Here is a 13,603-nt window from a genome sequence, read left to right as displayed (position 1 = left end):
TTTCACGGCTCTGCCAGTCAGTATTGGGAAAGCAACGATACAGTAAAGAACTTTTTCTGTACGTGTGATAAACCGTACGTTGAATTTTGCGTCGCTTTTATTCTGTTGCAGCGCAACGCGGCGTTGCTTCGCTGTGGTATTCGAGGGTGACTGCTAATTTTATATCGTTCAGTGAACAGTGGATATTTATTAAGAATATTGATGGTAAATGTAGTTTGATTATTTAAATGATTTAATTTGTGTGTGTATTAAATTAACTAGATGGCTTGGAATATAGGATTGGCGGCATAAAAATCAGTATAGTCATACTTGGCATCTTTTCTTTTTTTTTTTTGTAGAAATTTAACGAATATAGCGGGTCCGCCATTTTGGTTTTGTGCTTGACGAATTTTTGATTTTCGGCCAGTTACGTTTTGTGTTTTATATTCGTCTCTCTCGTACATTCGTTTCGCAAGCAGTAATTCTTGTCGATGGCGTAGAAAAATTGAACGAACGCGAAGGTTGTACGTTAACTTGGGCATTTTCGTACGGAAGTTCTAGGCGTTTGGAATATTTTCTTGATCGCAACGGCAATTTTTGTACAGTGTTGCTTTTTTTTGGTCGCAGTGGTGTGTTCATAAGCAACAGCAGTTAAATATAGAAGAGCCAAAGTTCTAGGCATAGGTAAATGAATTATAAAGAAAATATGTCGGAAATTGTGGTTAAAGTATTGAAATAGACAATCCAAGCCATTTTGTAGCGTGTTAAAGATGGAAACTTTGATGTATGCAGGTAGGCAGACAGAGGCAGCAATTTTAGCTGCATCTGCTCATGCTTCGATTTGTTCGTTAAGTTGATTTTCATTTTGTGGCTTGATGATTGTCGTACAGTAGCGGACAGTATGAAATTGATGGTGTTTGCGGTAAAGTGTTGCTGGAGAGAGAACTAATTTGTGTAAGAAAATTGTGGAAAATAATTTTCAGAAGTAGTTAAATATAATAGATAAAAATGGTATGCCTTAAAACAAGTTGAAGATTGTTCGAGACACAAAACGATTCTCCCGCCTTATTGAATAATTGGGTATTAAGAAATTTACATAAAAGTTCATATATACTTGGATAAATTTTAGATTTGTTTCAGTGGTTTAATTTTTTTCTTGTGATTGAAACGTGCGTTTGGGTCTTGTCAATGGCACTTAAATGTGCAAGAACAAGAATATTTGAACCGGGCTTGGAATCGGCCCTTCAAAGAATGCAATAGTGTGAGATTAATTATAGACTTACGTGTTTTATTGTTTTTTTTTGAAATAGTTGCATTTTTGTGAAATATATCCTATCATGTTTTGTTGTGTAAAGAATCGATTTTTATTTATATTCACGTGCACATATATGGGTATAATTAAAATGGCACCGCTCGTTTTTTTTGTACAATATAATTATATGTAATTGATAAAATGGTAAAAAAAAACTAGTCGCCGGATGCCAAACTATGGCACTTTTCTATCCCTTATTTAATGATATATTTGTCCCGTTCACTAAACTTCATGGTGACCTGAGGTAAAATTCGGGTTTTGTCATAAAGCATGTGTCACTTATTCGTTAAAATTTGACGAAACAAATACTAGGGGTAAATTGATCGAAAGTCGTCTAGTGCAGAGCTTCTTAAACTGTGGTATGTAAAGATGGTACTTTAGAAGATAAAGATGATAAAAGAAAGAAATAAATGATAGCTGAAATTTTTTCTTTATTAGGTAGCTGCACTATATTTTGTGGCTTTTTTTTTCAAATAAGGACTAAAATATATAACCTGAATAAGATGAAAAGCAAAGGCAATGTGTGCCATTTTGGACATAAAATCAGGTCTGTAGTGACAACCAAGGTGCTCTAAGGTCGTAGAAATCGATGGCACCTCATCGAAGAAGTTCTGGAATGTAACTTGAGGTAGCGTCCAGTGCAGTACTCACACTTACTAAACAACGGAAAAGATTTGACAGGGTAATAACAAAATTTCTTCACAGACAGAGGAGTAATCACAATCTGCAGGGGCGATATATGATTACCATATTCATCATCGAGGACCTACTACATATTTTTTGGAGGATGGGGAGACAATATGGGCTGCAGTATTGTAGCAGTTATAAACGTTTGCAAGTCTGTTGCAAATACTAAGCTTATATTTTTCTTATGTTCGGCACTTAAACTCCTTTCTTAATTTTGGTGTTTCACGGAGATTCGAGCCTATGTATATACTTAGAATTCCGAAAAATAATCACGCACCAACGTATTCGGCTACGGCGGCTGCATATATATATTTTGAAAAATTCCTGAAGGAACAGACGCAAAGAAAACATAATGACGAGTAAAAGCGATATAGGAAGCAAAAGTCAACTTTACACAAAATACTATGTACATCGTAAGCCGGTATTGGACTGATGCGAGTTATTTTTTTTTTAAGCACGTTCGAAGGTTTCAGATTTATAATTATAATTAAATCAAAATCCTTGAATTTGAAATACGTACAATAAAACATATTTCAGTACCAACCATGTGTTAATATATCATGATAATCGAAATACTAGCAAATGCAATACTTTTTAAGTATAGATATGTAAATATATATATACAAATATATTGCACTCATTGTAAGCACTAGCGTTTTACGTTGTGGCAAAGCGCCATTTCACAATTTCAAAATTTTCCCTTCTTTTCACACATACGCGACAAAAACTCCTGTTAGGTTTGTTGAAATAAAAATAATCCAATAACTTAATTTCCCAGAAGTTGCTGTCAAAGAAAAAACTTTATGTAAAATAAATACATGAACGCGAGGCTAATAATAAGTTGTAAGTTTTACGAACAGCTGTTGAAATTGTTAGTTGGAAAAAGCATAAAAAGTTAAAATTTTTTCTAAGAATAACGTGCTTAGCATCAGATGATTTAAATTTGTCCTCAATAATTTGTACGATTTCATCATCGTTGTTAGATGAAGGACATTCCATTAGCAACTGTATTGTGGCAATCACGCAGTGAAGGAATGTTCATATTTTCCTTGCTTCCGTCTATGCATTTATGCTATCTATATTGTCAAATTCGGTAATAACCAAGAAGCTTAAAATACAAAAGATACCTTGAATAATTTCGATTTGTATTTCGTAAACTGCAGCAACGGTGGCTAGGGGCTGTCGTTTAATAAAAATAAAGTATATTTACTTACATTCGCCATTTCAATCACAATTTTTATTTAAATTTAGAACTTTCACTCAATTCGCAAATTTTAATTGGTGTTTTTTTTTTTATCATCTGCACTTTTCCCTACTTTGCAACCTTGATAACTTGTAACAAATGCTACAAATTATTTGCTTCATGAACAGACCAATAGGTCAAACATATTTTTTACAAATAATTTCGTGCTCCAGAGCAGCATTCCCCGCGAAGATATTGCAATAACAAAAGCGTTTATTGTCTAGCTGTTCTCGTGATGTTACAGCAGTACTCTGACGGGTGAAGACAAAAATATATGGACATGAAATAAATATTGAAGAATTATTAATTAGTAATAATTAGAAAATTTACACATTTCATATCCATTCTTTAATTTTATTACAAATGTTGAATTACAAAAATATGCATATTAAAATAAAAAGTTTTATACTCTTTTCAGTTATTTAAAAATCAAGTTTCATTTAATTCAAAATTGGAAGACCAACACATTTTAATTTAACTTTTTAGTTTAATCCTAATTAAAATATAACCTAAAACCAACGAATAAATTGAAGTGAATTAAACTGTATTGAAATGTTAATTCTTCAATAAAATTTCCACCTTTCACATTATTTATATACTAAGAAAATTCCATTTTTTCTTATAATTCGCAACTCAACATGTTATATCAGACGCGTGAGCGAGTTGTTCTCTCGTATCTCATCGGTTAGCAAGAGTGAAATTTGTGTTTGTATGTGCTTTGTCCAACAATGCTCCAGAACTTAAGTGTAATGGGCAAGATTGTCAAGTGCTTGGAAATTTTCGACGTTCTACAATTCCATTCCTTGTCATCTCTTATCAGTGGCACCCCTTTCAGTAACTAGGATTATATAATATTGTATAAAATTGCTCACCTAAAAACTTTAAAATACAAAATGCAATGATTAAGTACATAGTAAATTTGAAGTGATAACGCAAATTTTTGAACCAGAGCGTCCAAAGTTATTTCTAACCATGCGTAACACATGGTATGCGAGAAATAAAGTCCAATAACCGCTGGCCTTTTTTATAACTAACTAAAGAAAGCAACTGCTTTGATTTGGAAATATTTTCTTATGTTATCGCTTTAATAAAAATAAAAAATATGTTGCTTCCTTTTTTCGAAGATGTAAAACATTCACATTTTTTATCTTTTTCAGGCAAACAAGTGGTGAAGAAGTAAATACATTGCTATAGTTGTAGACTTGTTAAAGAGAAAATATCCTACGTTGACGTCTTTTAAACGCGTCGTGGTGGCGCATATTCCTTGTGGTTATCGAGCAAACAATGAATAATCAAATGAATAACGCCGTGCGCAAAATTCATAACTTACATTCGAGCGGGGCTGTGACCGTTACTGGCCTCAGTCAACCCCGCATTTTAAAACAGAAAGTTGGTTCAGGTATTGTGACGTCCAGTAACACACATAATCTGCAACAGCAAACAAATACTAATAGCACAAATCGTTGCTATGTGTGCGATGATGCATTGGGTTCAAGTCAACAACAAAATTTGCTAACTGAAACACAGACTTCGCATACTGCCACTAAGTTCCCAAATAAAATTGGTCAACTTGTGGGTGATGCTTTCATGGTTATTGTAAGCGTAGATGATGTTGTTTGCGCTCGTTGTACTAACCTGCTTAATTATTTGGATCGGTTAGAGAATGACGTGGAGCGTGTTCGGACCAACTTAATGAATTTACTCCATAAGAAGTATGGGTTAAATGACGATAGTGGTGGAGGTGGGGCCACATCTCCCCCTATTAAAATGCAGAAATTAAATAGTGGAGCAATTGGACGTACTGCTGAAGATACCGGTAGCGATCTGGGTCGCGTACGCAAAGTTCTACATACTGTATCTAGTGATTCGAGTATAGGAAAACAATCTCCCCCAGGTATGTTCTCTTGATTATTTTACATACATATTTTATATGTACATACATACAGTGAACTAAAAAATCTTGTACACCAAAGGGTTTTGTTTTTGGTATGCATTATTTCCAAAACCAATTACGGTTGCAACCAAAAGCTATTTTCTTTCAATAGGTATACACATTTTATTCGGAAAAGTTCATTTAATTACCATAAACTTAAAAAAAAATCGAACAGCTTTTTTTTTTACTCGTTACCACAAGACAAAAAAAATGTGTACAAATAGTTGCGCTGGCAAGTTTTAAATGCATTTATATAGTAAGCACCTATACTTGAATCCGTTGCGATTGTGCGTTTTTGTTTTTAAATGGTGTATGAATTTTTAAAAAATGTTTTGAAGAAAGGCAAATAAACAAACTATTAAATATAGGCTTGCCTCCTTGCCTGAAAGAACAATTGTTTGTTTATATTTAGGAGGACCACAAAGCTTTCACTTCAGTTATCGTTAAAGAAGGATGAAAGAAGCTGTCATTAAGAAAGCACATTTCCAAACGCAGCACAGCAAGCCATATTTTGCAACGGAACATATTTCTAAACGTTTTCAATATGCTAGAGAATATATCCACCGCGAAAATAAGTTTTGGAGTACTGTCATTTTTACAGATGTGTCCAAGTTTAATTTATTTCTGTCTGATGTGCGCCGGTTTGTGCGCTGAACAATAAGTATCTCAATAAGACGGTAAAAGACGAGACAGCGTCTGGGTGTGTGTCTTCATCGTCGAAATAATAAACCAATTGGACTAGTCATTTAAAATTTGGCTCCATATGTTGCACAAATTAATATTGGTTTTTATTATTGCCTTGTGCAGAATAACGACCGGGAATATTTCGTCGTAATAATTAAAGAGAGAATGGTTGTTGTATTATATTAAAAAAGTAGTGTTACTCCAAAAGCACTGTTCTCCACACAGTCCGGATCCTAACCCCGTGGAAGAGTTTCTTTTGCCGTACATGGAGACCAAGTTAGTTATGTGAGTTCTGCATAAATAGTAAAAGTGAGGTTAAGGTCGCTTTTCAGGATATTTGGGATCACATACCGCTCGATGCTGCAAAAAATTTTGCACTTCAATCGGTTCTACGTAGCCGGAGCGACCCGGATATATATCCATTCAAGGACTGTCACTCCAGCAACATTCCTCATGCATGTGGGGGAAATGGTTATGAAACAGCAACAACAACGGAACTTGATACATTTTATGACAAAAAGACTGCAAGCTGTGTTAGACACCGAGGGTGGCCACACGAAGTGCTAATTATTGTATTATTTGTAAATAATAAATACTGTATAACTGTTTAATGGTCTTCGGAAAGTATTCGTTTTTTGATTTTTTTTTCAAGTTTGGGTAATAAAATGAAATGAATATTTTAAAATACACTTTTATATAGATTATAAATTTGACTGCATTTCGATACAGCATTTAACAGATAAACTATTTTTTCATTTTACTTTAATTTGGTGAAAAATGTACTAAGGTATTGTACATTGAACAGGTACTAGCAGTAGAATAACTTTACATTTAATTGTCAAGTTTTGCTTAAATTACTTTAAACTGCAAATTTGGGATAATAGATTTAGACATTCTAGGGAACAAAATCAAAAGCAAAATGCACTGCTCTGCTGATATTACTTGTTCAATATGCCTTGGCCGTATCTGGTATATTTGCTTGAGGAAGATAATCATGTTGCAAGTTTTGGCTTTAACGAACCAATAACAAAATGAGTCCGGTTGTGTAACATTCATTGTTCTTTCATAGACTTGAATACTGCTTTTGCTATATTGAAACTGCATTTTTTTTTATTATTATTTTTTTTTTTTCAAGTAATCACCCCTAATCTGTAAGAATTTAACTATTCCATAGACTACAAAATTACATGAAGATTATACAATTTTGATGATTGCAATTTCCTCATTTTCATATTGTTATTAGTTGTAAGCGCAGTTCAGCAAATGAAAATATCTACACAGGGTGTAAGTTCAAATACATCAGTGGGAGGCACGCAAACGATTCAACGCAAAACAACTAGAATCTACAAGTGTATTTCATGCGATTATAAGACGTCAGATATGCGATTATTTAACACACACTACGAGACGTGCAAATCACAAAATTTCCAGTGCAAGAATTGTAAGAAAATCTTCCCGAACTTCGGTAGCATGAAACAGCATATGGTGCGGGAACACAACACAACTATGGATAACACTTGTGCTGTATGTCACATAAACTTTGTAAATGAGCCAGCTTTGCGAAAGCATATGGAAGCCAATCATAGCACAAATGTTGTAGTTACAAGTACGACAACACTTCCAGTTACGCAGCAGTCGGCAGGTGAATCAATTTCAACTGGGGCAACCACACCGCTCTACACATGTAACCACTGTCAATTTAAGTCCACAGACAAGGCGCTATTTGATGAGCATTTCAGAAAGCATTTGTCTGGGGTGAAACCCAAACCATTCAAATGTCGGTTGTGCGCTCAACGGTTTGAGACGCGTGAAGCTGCAACTATCCACGCTAAACAACATCAGCCTAACTACTTCAAATGTGGCACCTGCTCAATGTCCTTCCCTAAACGTGAATTGCTCGTTAAACATTTCGAAGTGCATCAGCAGCCCCAACAACAGCAGACCACATCCGCAGTTGTGCAACACCAACAAATTGTTACACAGTCTGCTCCGGTGGTGAAACAGATAGTACCAGCAAAGCAACAGCAAGCCACGTCTCAAAATATTTTGACAACACAGAAATTATTGCAAGAAACCATTGACGAGGCGTTGAGCGACAATACAGTAAACACAGTTGTAAGTAGTGCGGGTAACACGGATGTACTGCCCTCTGCAGCCAACAATATACGCTTCTTTTCATGCCACATATGCTCGCTGACATTTATACAAGAGAATTATTATAATCAACATATGGAAGCGCATCGTCAGGATAAAGAAGGTGTTGGTAGCGGAGGAACCAGTGGTACTACTATTACCACGTCAACATCATCAGCTTCAAGTGGTAGTATGCTTCATCCGAGTGCTGCTGCATTACTAAATGACGACAACAAATGTGATGGTGGTGAAAGTGGTGATCTGTCATCTCACCAAGGTGGCGTGAGTGGTGTAGAAGCCGATATTGAAAGCATTTTTGAAAAAATGCATTCCGACAAAAATGATAATGGTGGTGATACAATAACAGTAACATCGGCGTCCAATACTGCCACAGCCACGAACACAACATCTGCCCCTGGACAAAGCAGTAGTGACAATTTGGTTATAACATCACAACAAGGTTCAGGTGGTATCACTTTCAATATTACTATCCCACAACCCGAAGCTGGAAGTGCACAAGAGACTAGCAAGGTGAGCAATTTGTACCACCGTGCAATTATTACTTTTTTTTATACATACTTTATGTTATTTCTGCCCTTTTTTTTTTTACTCATACACTATTTTTGTATTTTTGTAGAGTTCAAAATCTGCACCGACAAGCACTGCCCCCGTATCCGTTAGCATAGATATGCCAGTTTTAGACCAACCTGACGAAGGTTTAACCTCCACAACGGCTGATAAGCCTGGCGGCAGTAGTGGCAAGGAAGAACAGGAGAGCGGTAGTAATACTGCAGTTGACAGGAAACTATCTGCCCCTGTCAGCATGCCGAGTTTAGATGATGATAATGATAACCAAGAGCAGTTGCAAACACAAGCAGCGCAGCAAGAAACATCTTCGGCGGAAACCAAAAAAGGTGGTGAAACAATAGACGAAAATGCGAGGGTCGACGGAGGCAAACCGAAAAAAGTGGAGCAACCATCTAAAGAATCGGAAAGTGGAGCACCTTCTGCTGAGGAGCCAAGTGCAACAACTGCCAGTACTTCCGATGTCAATGGCGATACCCATTCTGAACATACCGCGGGGGGCGAAGGAGATCATCATCAACAGCAAGTTGCAATGGAATTGGATGAGGCGATGCAAGCGCAGGTGGAAGGTGGTCAAATAAAATTCATACTTAATGAAAATGGCCAGCTACTGCAGCTGGACAATCACATCATTACCGATGCTGAAGGTAACCAAATACTTGTGCAGGATCCCGAACAAATCCAGCAACTACTGCAAAGTGCGGGTCTATTGCAATCTGGCGACGGCCTTGATGGTGAAACATTGCAAATGATGACAGACGCAAATGGTCAAATGGTTTTAGTGCAGGGGGAAAACAATGAGACACAGCTTATTGATGCTTCCCTTTTGAACGCCGATGGACAACTGGTAATTCAGCAAGGGCATGATGGTGAATTAGGTGAAGGCGCTCATGTTATTGGTGAAGATGGTACGCGGATACCTGTTTCGGTGTCGTATACTGCAGATGGTCAACCGATCGTTAGAGTGCAACAGCAAATGATGGAGAGTGCTGGCGGTGAAGAAGATCAACAGCATGTTTCTCTGGAAAAAGAAGCAGAAGCGGAATCAGCCGCGACGACAGAAGAAGCCCCACAGGTATCGGCGGATAGTGCTGCAGCAACAACCGGAGCATCTTCAGCGGCAACTAGTGAAGCGGCCGCTAGTGGTAGTGGTGGCGAGAATAGTGTATCTGCAACCGGTAGCGCTGGTGTCGGAAGCAGTAGTGGTGGCGACTTCTTTCCGCTAGAAGATATAATGCAGCAATCGGCGGAGAATAAACCCGCGGAATAGGAGTGGCTTTAGGAAAGCATTAATTGTACAATTATTGCGGATGATTGGAATTTTTAGAGTGAGTAAAACATATTTATTGTATATATATATATATATGGTATATTAAGTCCCAAACCGGCTGTAATGTGGGGTCATTGGGAAAAAAGAAATCCATCAATTTCTCGGCAGATGGCTGTAGTAATCGATGTTTTGTAAAGTATCGATCAAACAATTTAAAGTTTATGCTGGTTGTCAAGGTGACATTTCACACTAAACAAATTCGTTTGCTCTTTTTTGTTTGTTCCATTCAGTTGTGAATTACAGGGTGTTAACAATGGAAGTCAGCAAAGAGAAAATTCGGTACATTTCGAAGTTTTTCTTAGATAGAAGCGAAATTGACCGCTGAAATTGTGACTGGTGCTTATGGTGTTGAAACTGTAAGAGCTAATTACGTGCAATTTTGGTTTCCTCGATTCCGTTCAGGCATTTTGGATGTTAAAGAAAATGTTGGTAAAGTCGAAAATACCGATAAAATCACAGAAATAATCGAACATCATAGTAGTCGTAGCATAGCCCAGAAGCTAAAGGTCGACCATAAAACCGTTTTAAACCCGCGCGGAGCTTCTGCCAAGCGATCTACCGAATCGGCTGGAGGGGGAAAATGATCGTTGGACCTTCCCCTTCTACTAGAAACCGGTCCCAGTTCGCTGGCAACAGCGGTGCAGTCAACATCTCTCCGCGTGTGAAAGCTGTTTTAAAAGTTTGTTAGGATTTTGCAGTGGCGAAAATGCAGCGATCGTTGGAGCAACGTTACCGAAAACCATTGGGCTACTCAAGGAGGCTTACGGGGACCAATCTATGTCCAGTGCCCAGGGCTCGGCTCGACCTCATCAACAATTGGACCCTTCATCACGACAATGCGCCTGCGTACACCGCCTTCCTCTCCACCTCTGCATTGACCAAGATGGGGGTTCCAGTGCTTCCGCACCCTCCCTACAGCCCAGACCTGTCCCCCCCGGACTTCTTGTTCCCGCGCCTGAAAAGAAAGCTGGAAGGGAGGCGTTTCGACTCCATCGAGGCGATCCAACAAACTGTGACAGCCGAATTGAACGCGATTCCGTCGGATGAGTTTAAAAAATGTTTCCTGCAGTGGAAGGACCGCTACCAGCGGTGTATTGACGCTCAAGGGTCCTATTTTAAAGAATATTAGTTGTATCAGCCTAAAGGTTTATAAAACTGCTTAAAAAAAATAAGGCTCATCACTTCTCAATCAAACTCTGTATGCTCCACTGACTGACACAACTGATATTGCACGGCGGTGAGAGAACAGCCACCACGAGAAAATTCATTGTACCAGTTCTTTTTACGGTGCTTGCTCGCCGTATTATGAATTTAGTTAATCGATGTATTCTTGTTTTGTGAATCAGTTGTTTCACGACCGACAGCATTAGAAGTGTCCAAAGCCAAAAATAGCATCCCTCAAATTTCTTTAGAAATTCAAAATCTTGAATAGATATTTTCGAGGAAATCATGGTTCTTATTCACTGAAACTCGACTCTTTTTATACTCTTAGCTTTTTCAGCTCGTTACCTTGAGCTTTTATGAAATAAATGGAATGGTGAATAGGTGACACCAATTGAAGGAAAATATGTATATATATTTTGCCTTTCGTTATGTATTAGAAAAGCAAGGAGTTAATAATTTGAGTTATTTTAATGCACGTATAATTCTATAAATCGGCTCGAACATACCAATATTTTTCGTCGTTCTGTCATTCTAGGAACTTGACGCCAGCATTTAATATTGCAAAATGCCGATTTAGCCAGGGTAGAGCAAGACTGCCACTTCAAAAACAGTTGTTTGCTGTTGTAGCGGCATAAACATTCCGCATACATATGCCAGGATTGCTGTTGAAGTGGCAGTCCTTGGCCAGTTATAAATCCGGGTCGTTTCGTTTACGTAGAACCGACTGTCGTGGAAACGTCATAAACATAGACTTTTGAAGTCTACAGTTACATTTTTCTTGGGTTATTTTAGTGCTTTATTTACTAAAAAAGTTATCTACGTATTTCAAAATTTACCATTATTTTTTATTATAGCAACAAATATTATAATGATAATAGTGAATAAATAGAAACGAAAATGTTTTTTTTTTTCAGATTTTAACTTGTACACACCTGCATGCTAAAAGGTGACTTGGTCGGAACTAAAAGTGCCGCATTTCATTTAATGGTGGACGACTCAAAGAAAGAAATTCACGAATTGGCAAGTTAAAAACTGAATAAATAGTTTTTTATATTTTAAACTAAAACAGTTTCGAAGTTAGCACATAGATAACTATTAATTAACTGTAGTTATTATTAAGTTGTAAAATAATGTGAAAATAACATAAAATAATATTAAAACAGACATATATATAAATCTAAAACTTTTATTATTATAAGGTACTTACGGGATTAGTTTTGAGAAAAAGAGAAACTTAAAGTGTGCAAAAGTATTTTAAGGAAATGAAGAGTTCTAGTATAGCATTCATTATTGGTAAAAAGTCTGAGTTTTAATGCTAAATATACATACATACACTCTTATTCATGCTTCAAATATGAAATTACCTGTTGAAGTTAATTTACCCAGAAGTAAAACCCTCTAAATTCGAAAGCATTGCCGTGTCAAAAGTCCACGTAGTTATTTAAAACATTGCCTATGAGTGTTGTAATTAGTGCGGTTGACGCTCATAAATACATACATACATAGTTACCTACATATGTAAAAGGGAATCTTGGAACTTTTTTTCCGTTAATAATGGAAGTAATGATGAAAACTATGGGGTTGATTATTTCAGTGATGTTTTAGATGATTAAGGTTTATTTTAAAATTTCAAGTTGATTTTAAATTTTTCATATAATCTATTAATGCCCTTGGTACCATTTTCGAATCTATAAATTCGTACCTTTATGCTTTCCATCTGATGAGGGAAAAGCAGTTACTATTGCAAACCACTATATTGAGAACACAACTTTCCACTTAACTCTTTCTGTTTCTGCCACAAATTAATACACATTCAGTGCCCTCAATTTAAAACAAAAGGTCTTGCCTTGCTTGAGGGAACTTTAAGGGGGTAGTATGGTTAATTCGGTGTAAAACAAGTATATTTTTCGAGATTTTTTTTGTCGACACAGTTGATTTTTTCAAAATTTTAAAATTACTTCATTATAAAGTCATATTTAAAGAATATTGTGTGAAATTTTCATTGATTTTTATGAAGAAATGAGTTGGTGGCAGCGAATCTTCGCGGACGACTCATAAAAAAGTTTTATTGCGGTGTCCCTCAGAACTCATTACTGGATCAACTAAAATCAAAAAACCAAATTGATTTCATCAGCTAATAAAGTTTCGCAGGTAACAACGTCGAGTTTTTTTTTTTTTTAAATTTTGTCATATTTTAAAACAACAAAGTTTTCAAGTTTTTTTTATGAAAAATCGGTGTTTTGACTTCAAAGCGCTTTAAAAACTTAAAAAAAAAAAAAAAAAAAAATTCGACGTTGTTACCTGCGAAACTTTATTAGCTGATGAAATCAATTTGGTTTTTTGATTTTAGTTGATCCAGTAATGAGTTCTGAGGGACACCGCAATAAAACTTTTTTATGAGACGTCCGCGAAGATTCGCTGCCACCAACTCATTTCTTCATAAAAATCAATGAAAGTTTCACACAATATTCTTTAAATATGACTTTATAATGAAGTAATTTTAAAATTTTGAATAAATCAACTGTGTCGACAAAAAAAATCTCGAAAAATATA

At 36.3% G+C, this 13,603-nt stretch overlaps 1 protein-coding gene across 4 annotated transcripts; it reads left to right on the top strand.

Annotated features, from left to right (window-relative positions):
• The first annotated feature begins 7 nt into the window (after positions 1 to 7).
• LOC128860364 (uncharacterized) lies at positions 8 to 12,226 on the top strand. Of its 4 annotated transcripts, none has more exons than XM_054097848.1 (5): positions 8 to 204; positions 4,379 to 5,115; positions 7,082 to 8,502; positions 8,609 to 9,884; positions 11,965 to 12,226. In XM_054097848.1, the coding sequence occupies exons 2-4, from the start codon at positions 4,506 to 4,508 to the stop codon at positions 9,824 to 9,826; spliced, it is 3,249 nt and encodes a 1,082-aa protein (XP_053953823.1). In that variant the 5' UTR covers positions 8 to 204; positions 4,379 to 4,505; the 3' UTR covers positions 9,827 to 9,884; positions 11,965 to 12,226. The 4 variants fall into 4 exon arrangements, with proteins under 4 accessions (XP_053953823.1, XP_053953824.1, XP_053953825.1 ...); XM_054097849.1 differs by lacking the exon at positions 8 to 204 and adding an exon at positions 515 to 663; XM_054097850.1 differs by lacking the exon at positions 8 to 204 and adding an exon at positions 831 to 933.
• The last annotated feature ends 1,377 nt before the right edge of the window (positions 12,227 to 13,603 follow it).

This window comes from Anastrepha ludens, chromosome 4 (assembly GCF_028408465.1).
Source record: "Anastrepha ludens isolate Willacy chromosome 4, idAnaLude1.1, whole genome shotgun sequence".
Taxonomy (NCBI): domain Eukaryota; kingdom Metazoa; phylum Arthropoda; class Insecta; order Diptera; family Tephritidae; genus Anastrepha; species Anastrepha ludens.
Note: the sequence above shows the minus strand (reverse complement) of the source record. Positions and strands in the feature narration are given on the sequence as shown.

Excerpts from the sequence above, each read along its gene's own strand:
- LOC128860364 (XM_054097848.1), top strand. The coding sequence starts at position 4,506 with ATGAATAATCAAATGAATAACGCCGTGCGCAAAATTCATAACTTACAT. Across the intron at positions 5,116-7,081 it reads AGGAAAACAATCTCCCCCAG|TTGTAAGCGCAGTTCAGCAA; the intron begins GTATGTTCTCTT and ends TATTGTTATTAG. Across the intron at positions 8,503-8,608 it reads GTGCACAAGAGACTAGCAAG|AGTTCAAAATCTGCACCGAC; the intron begins GTGAGCAATTTG and ends GTATTTTTGTAG.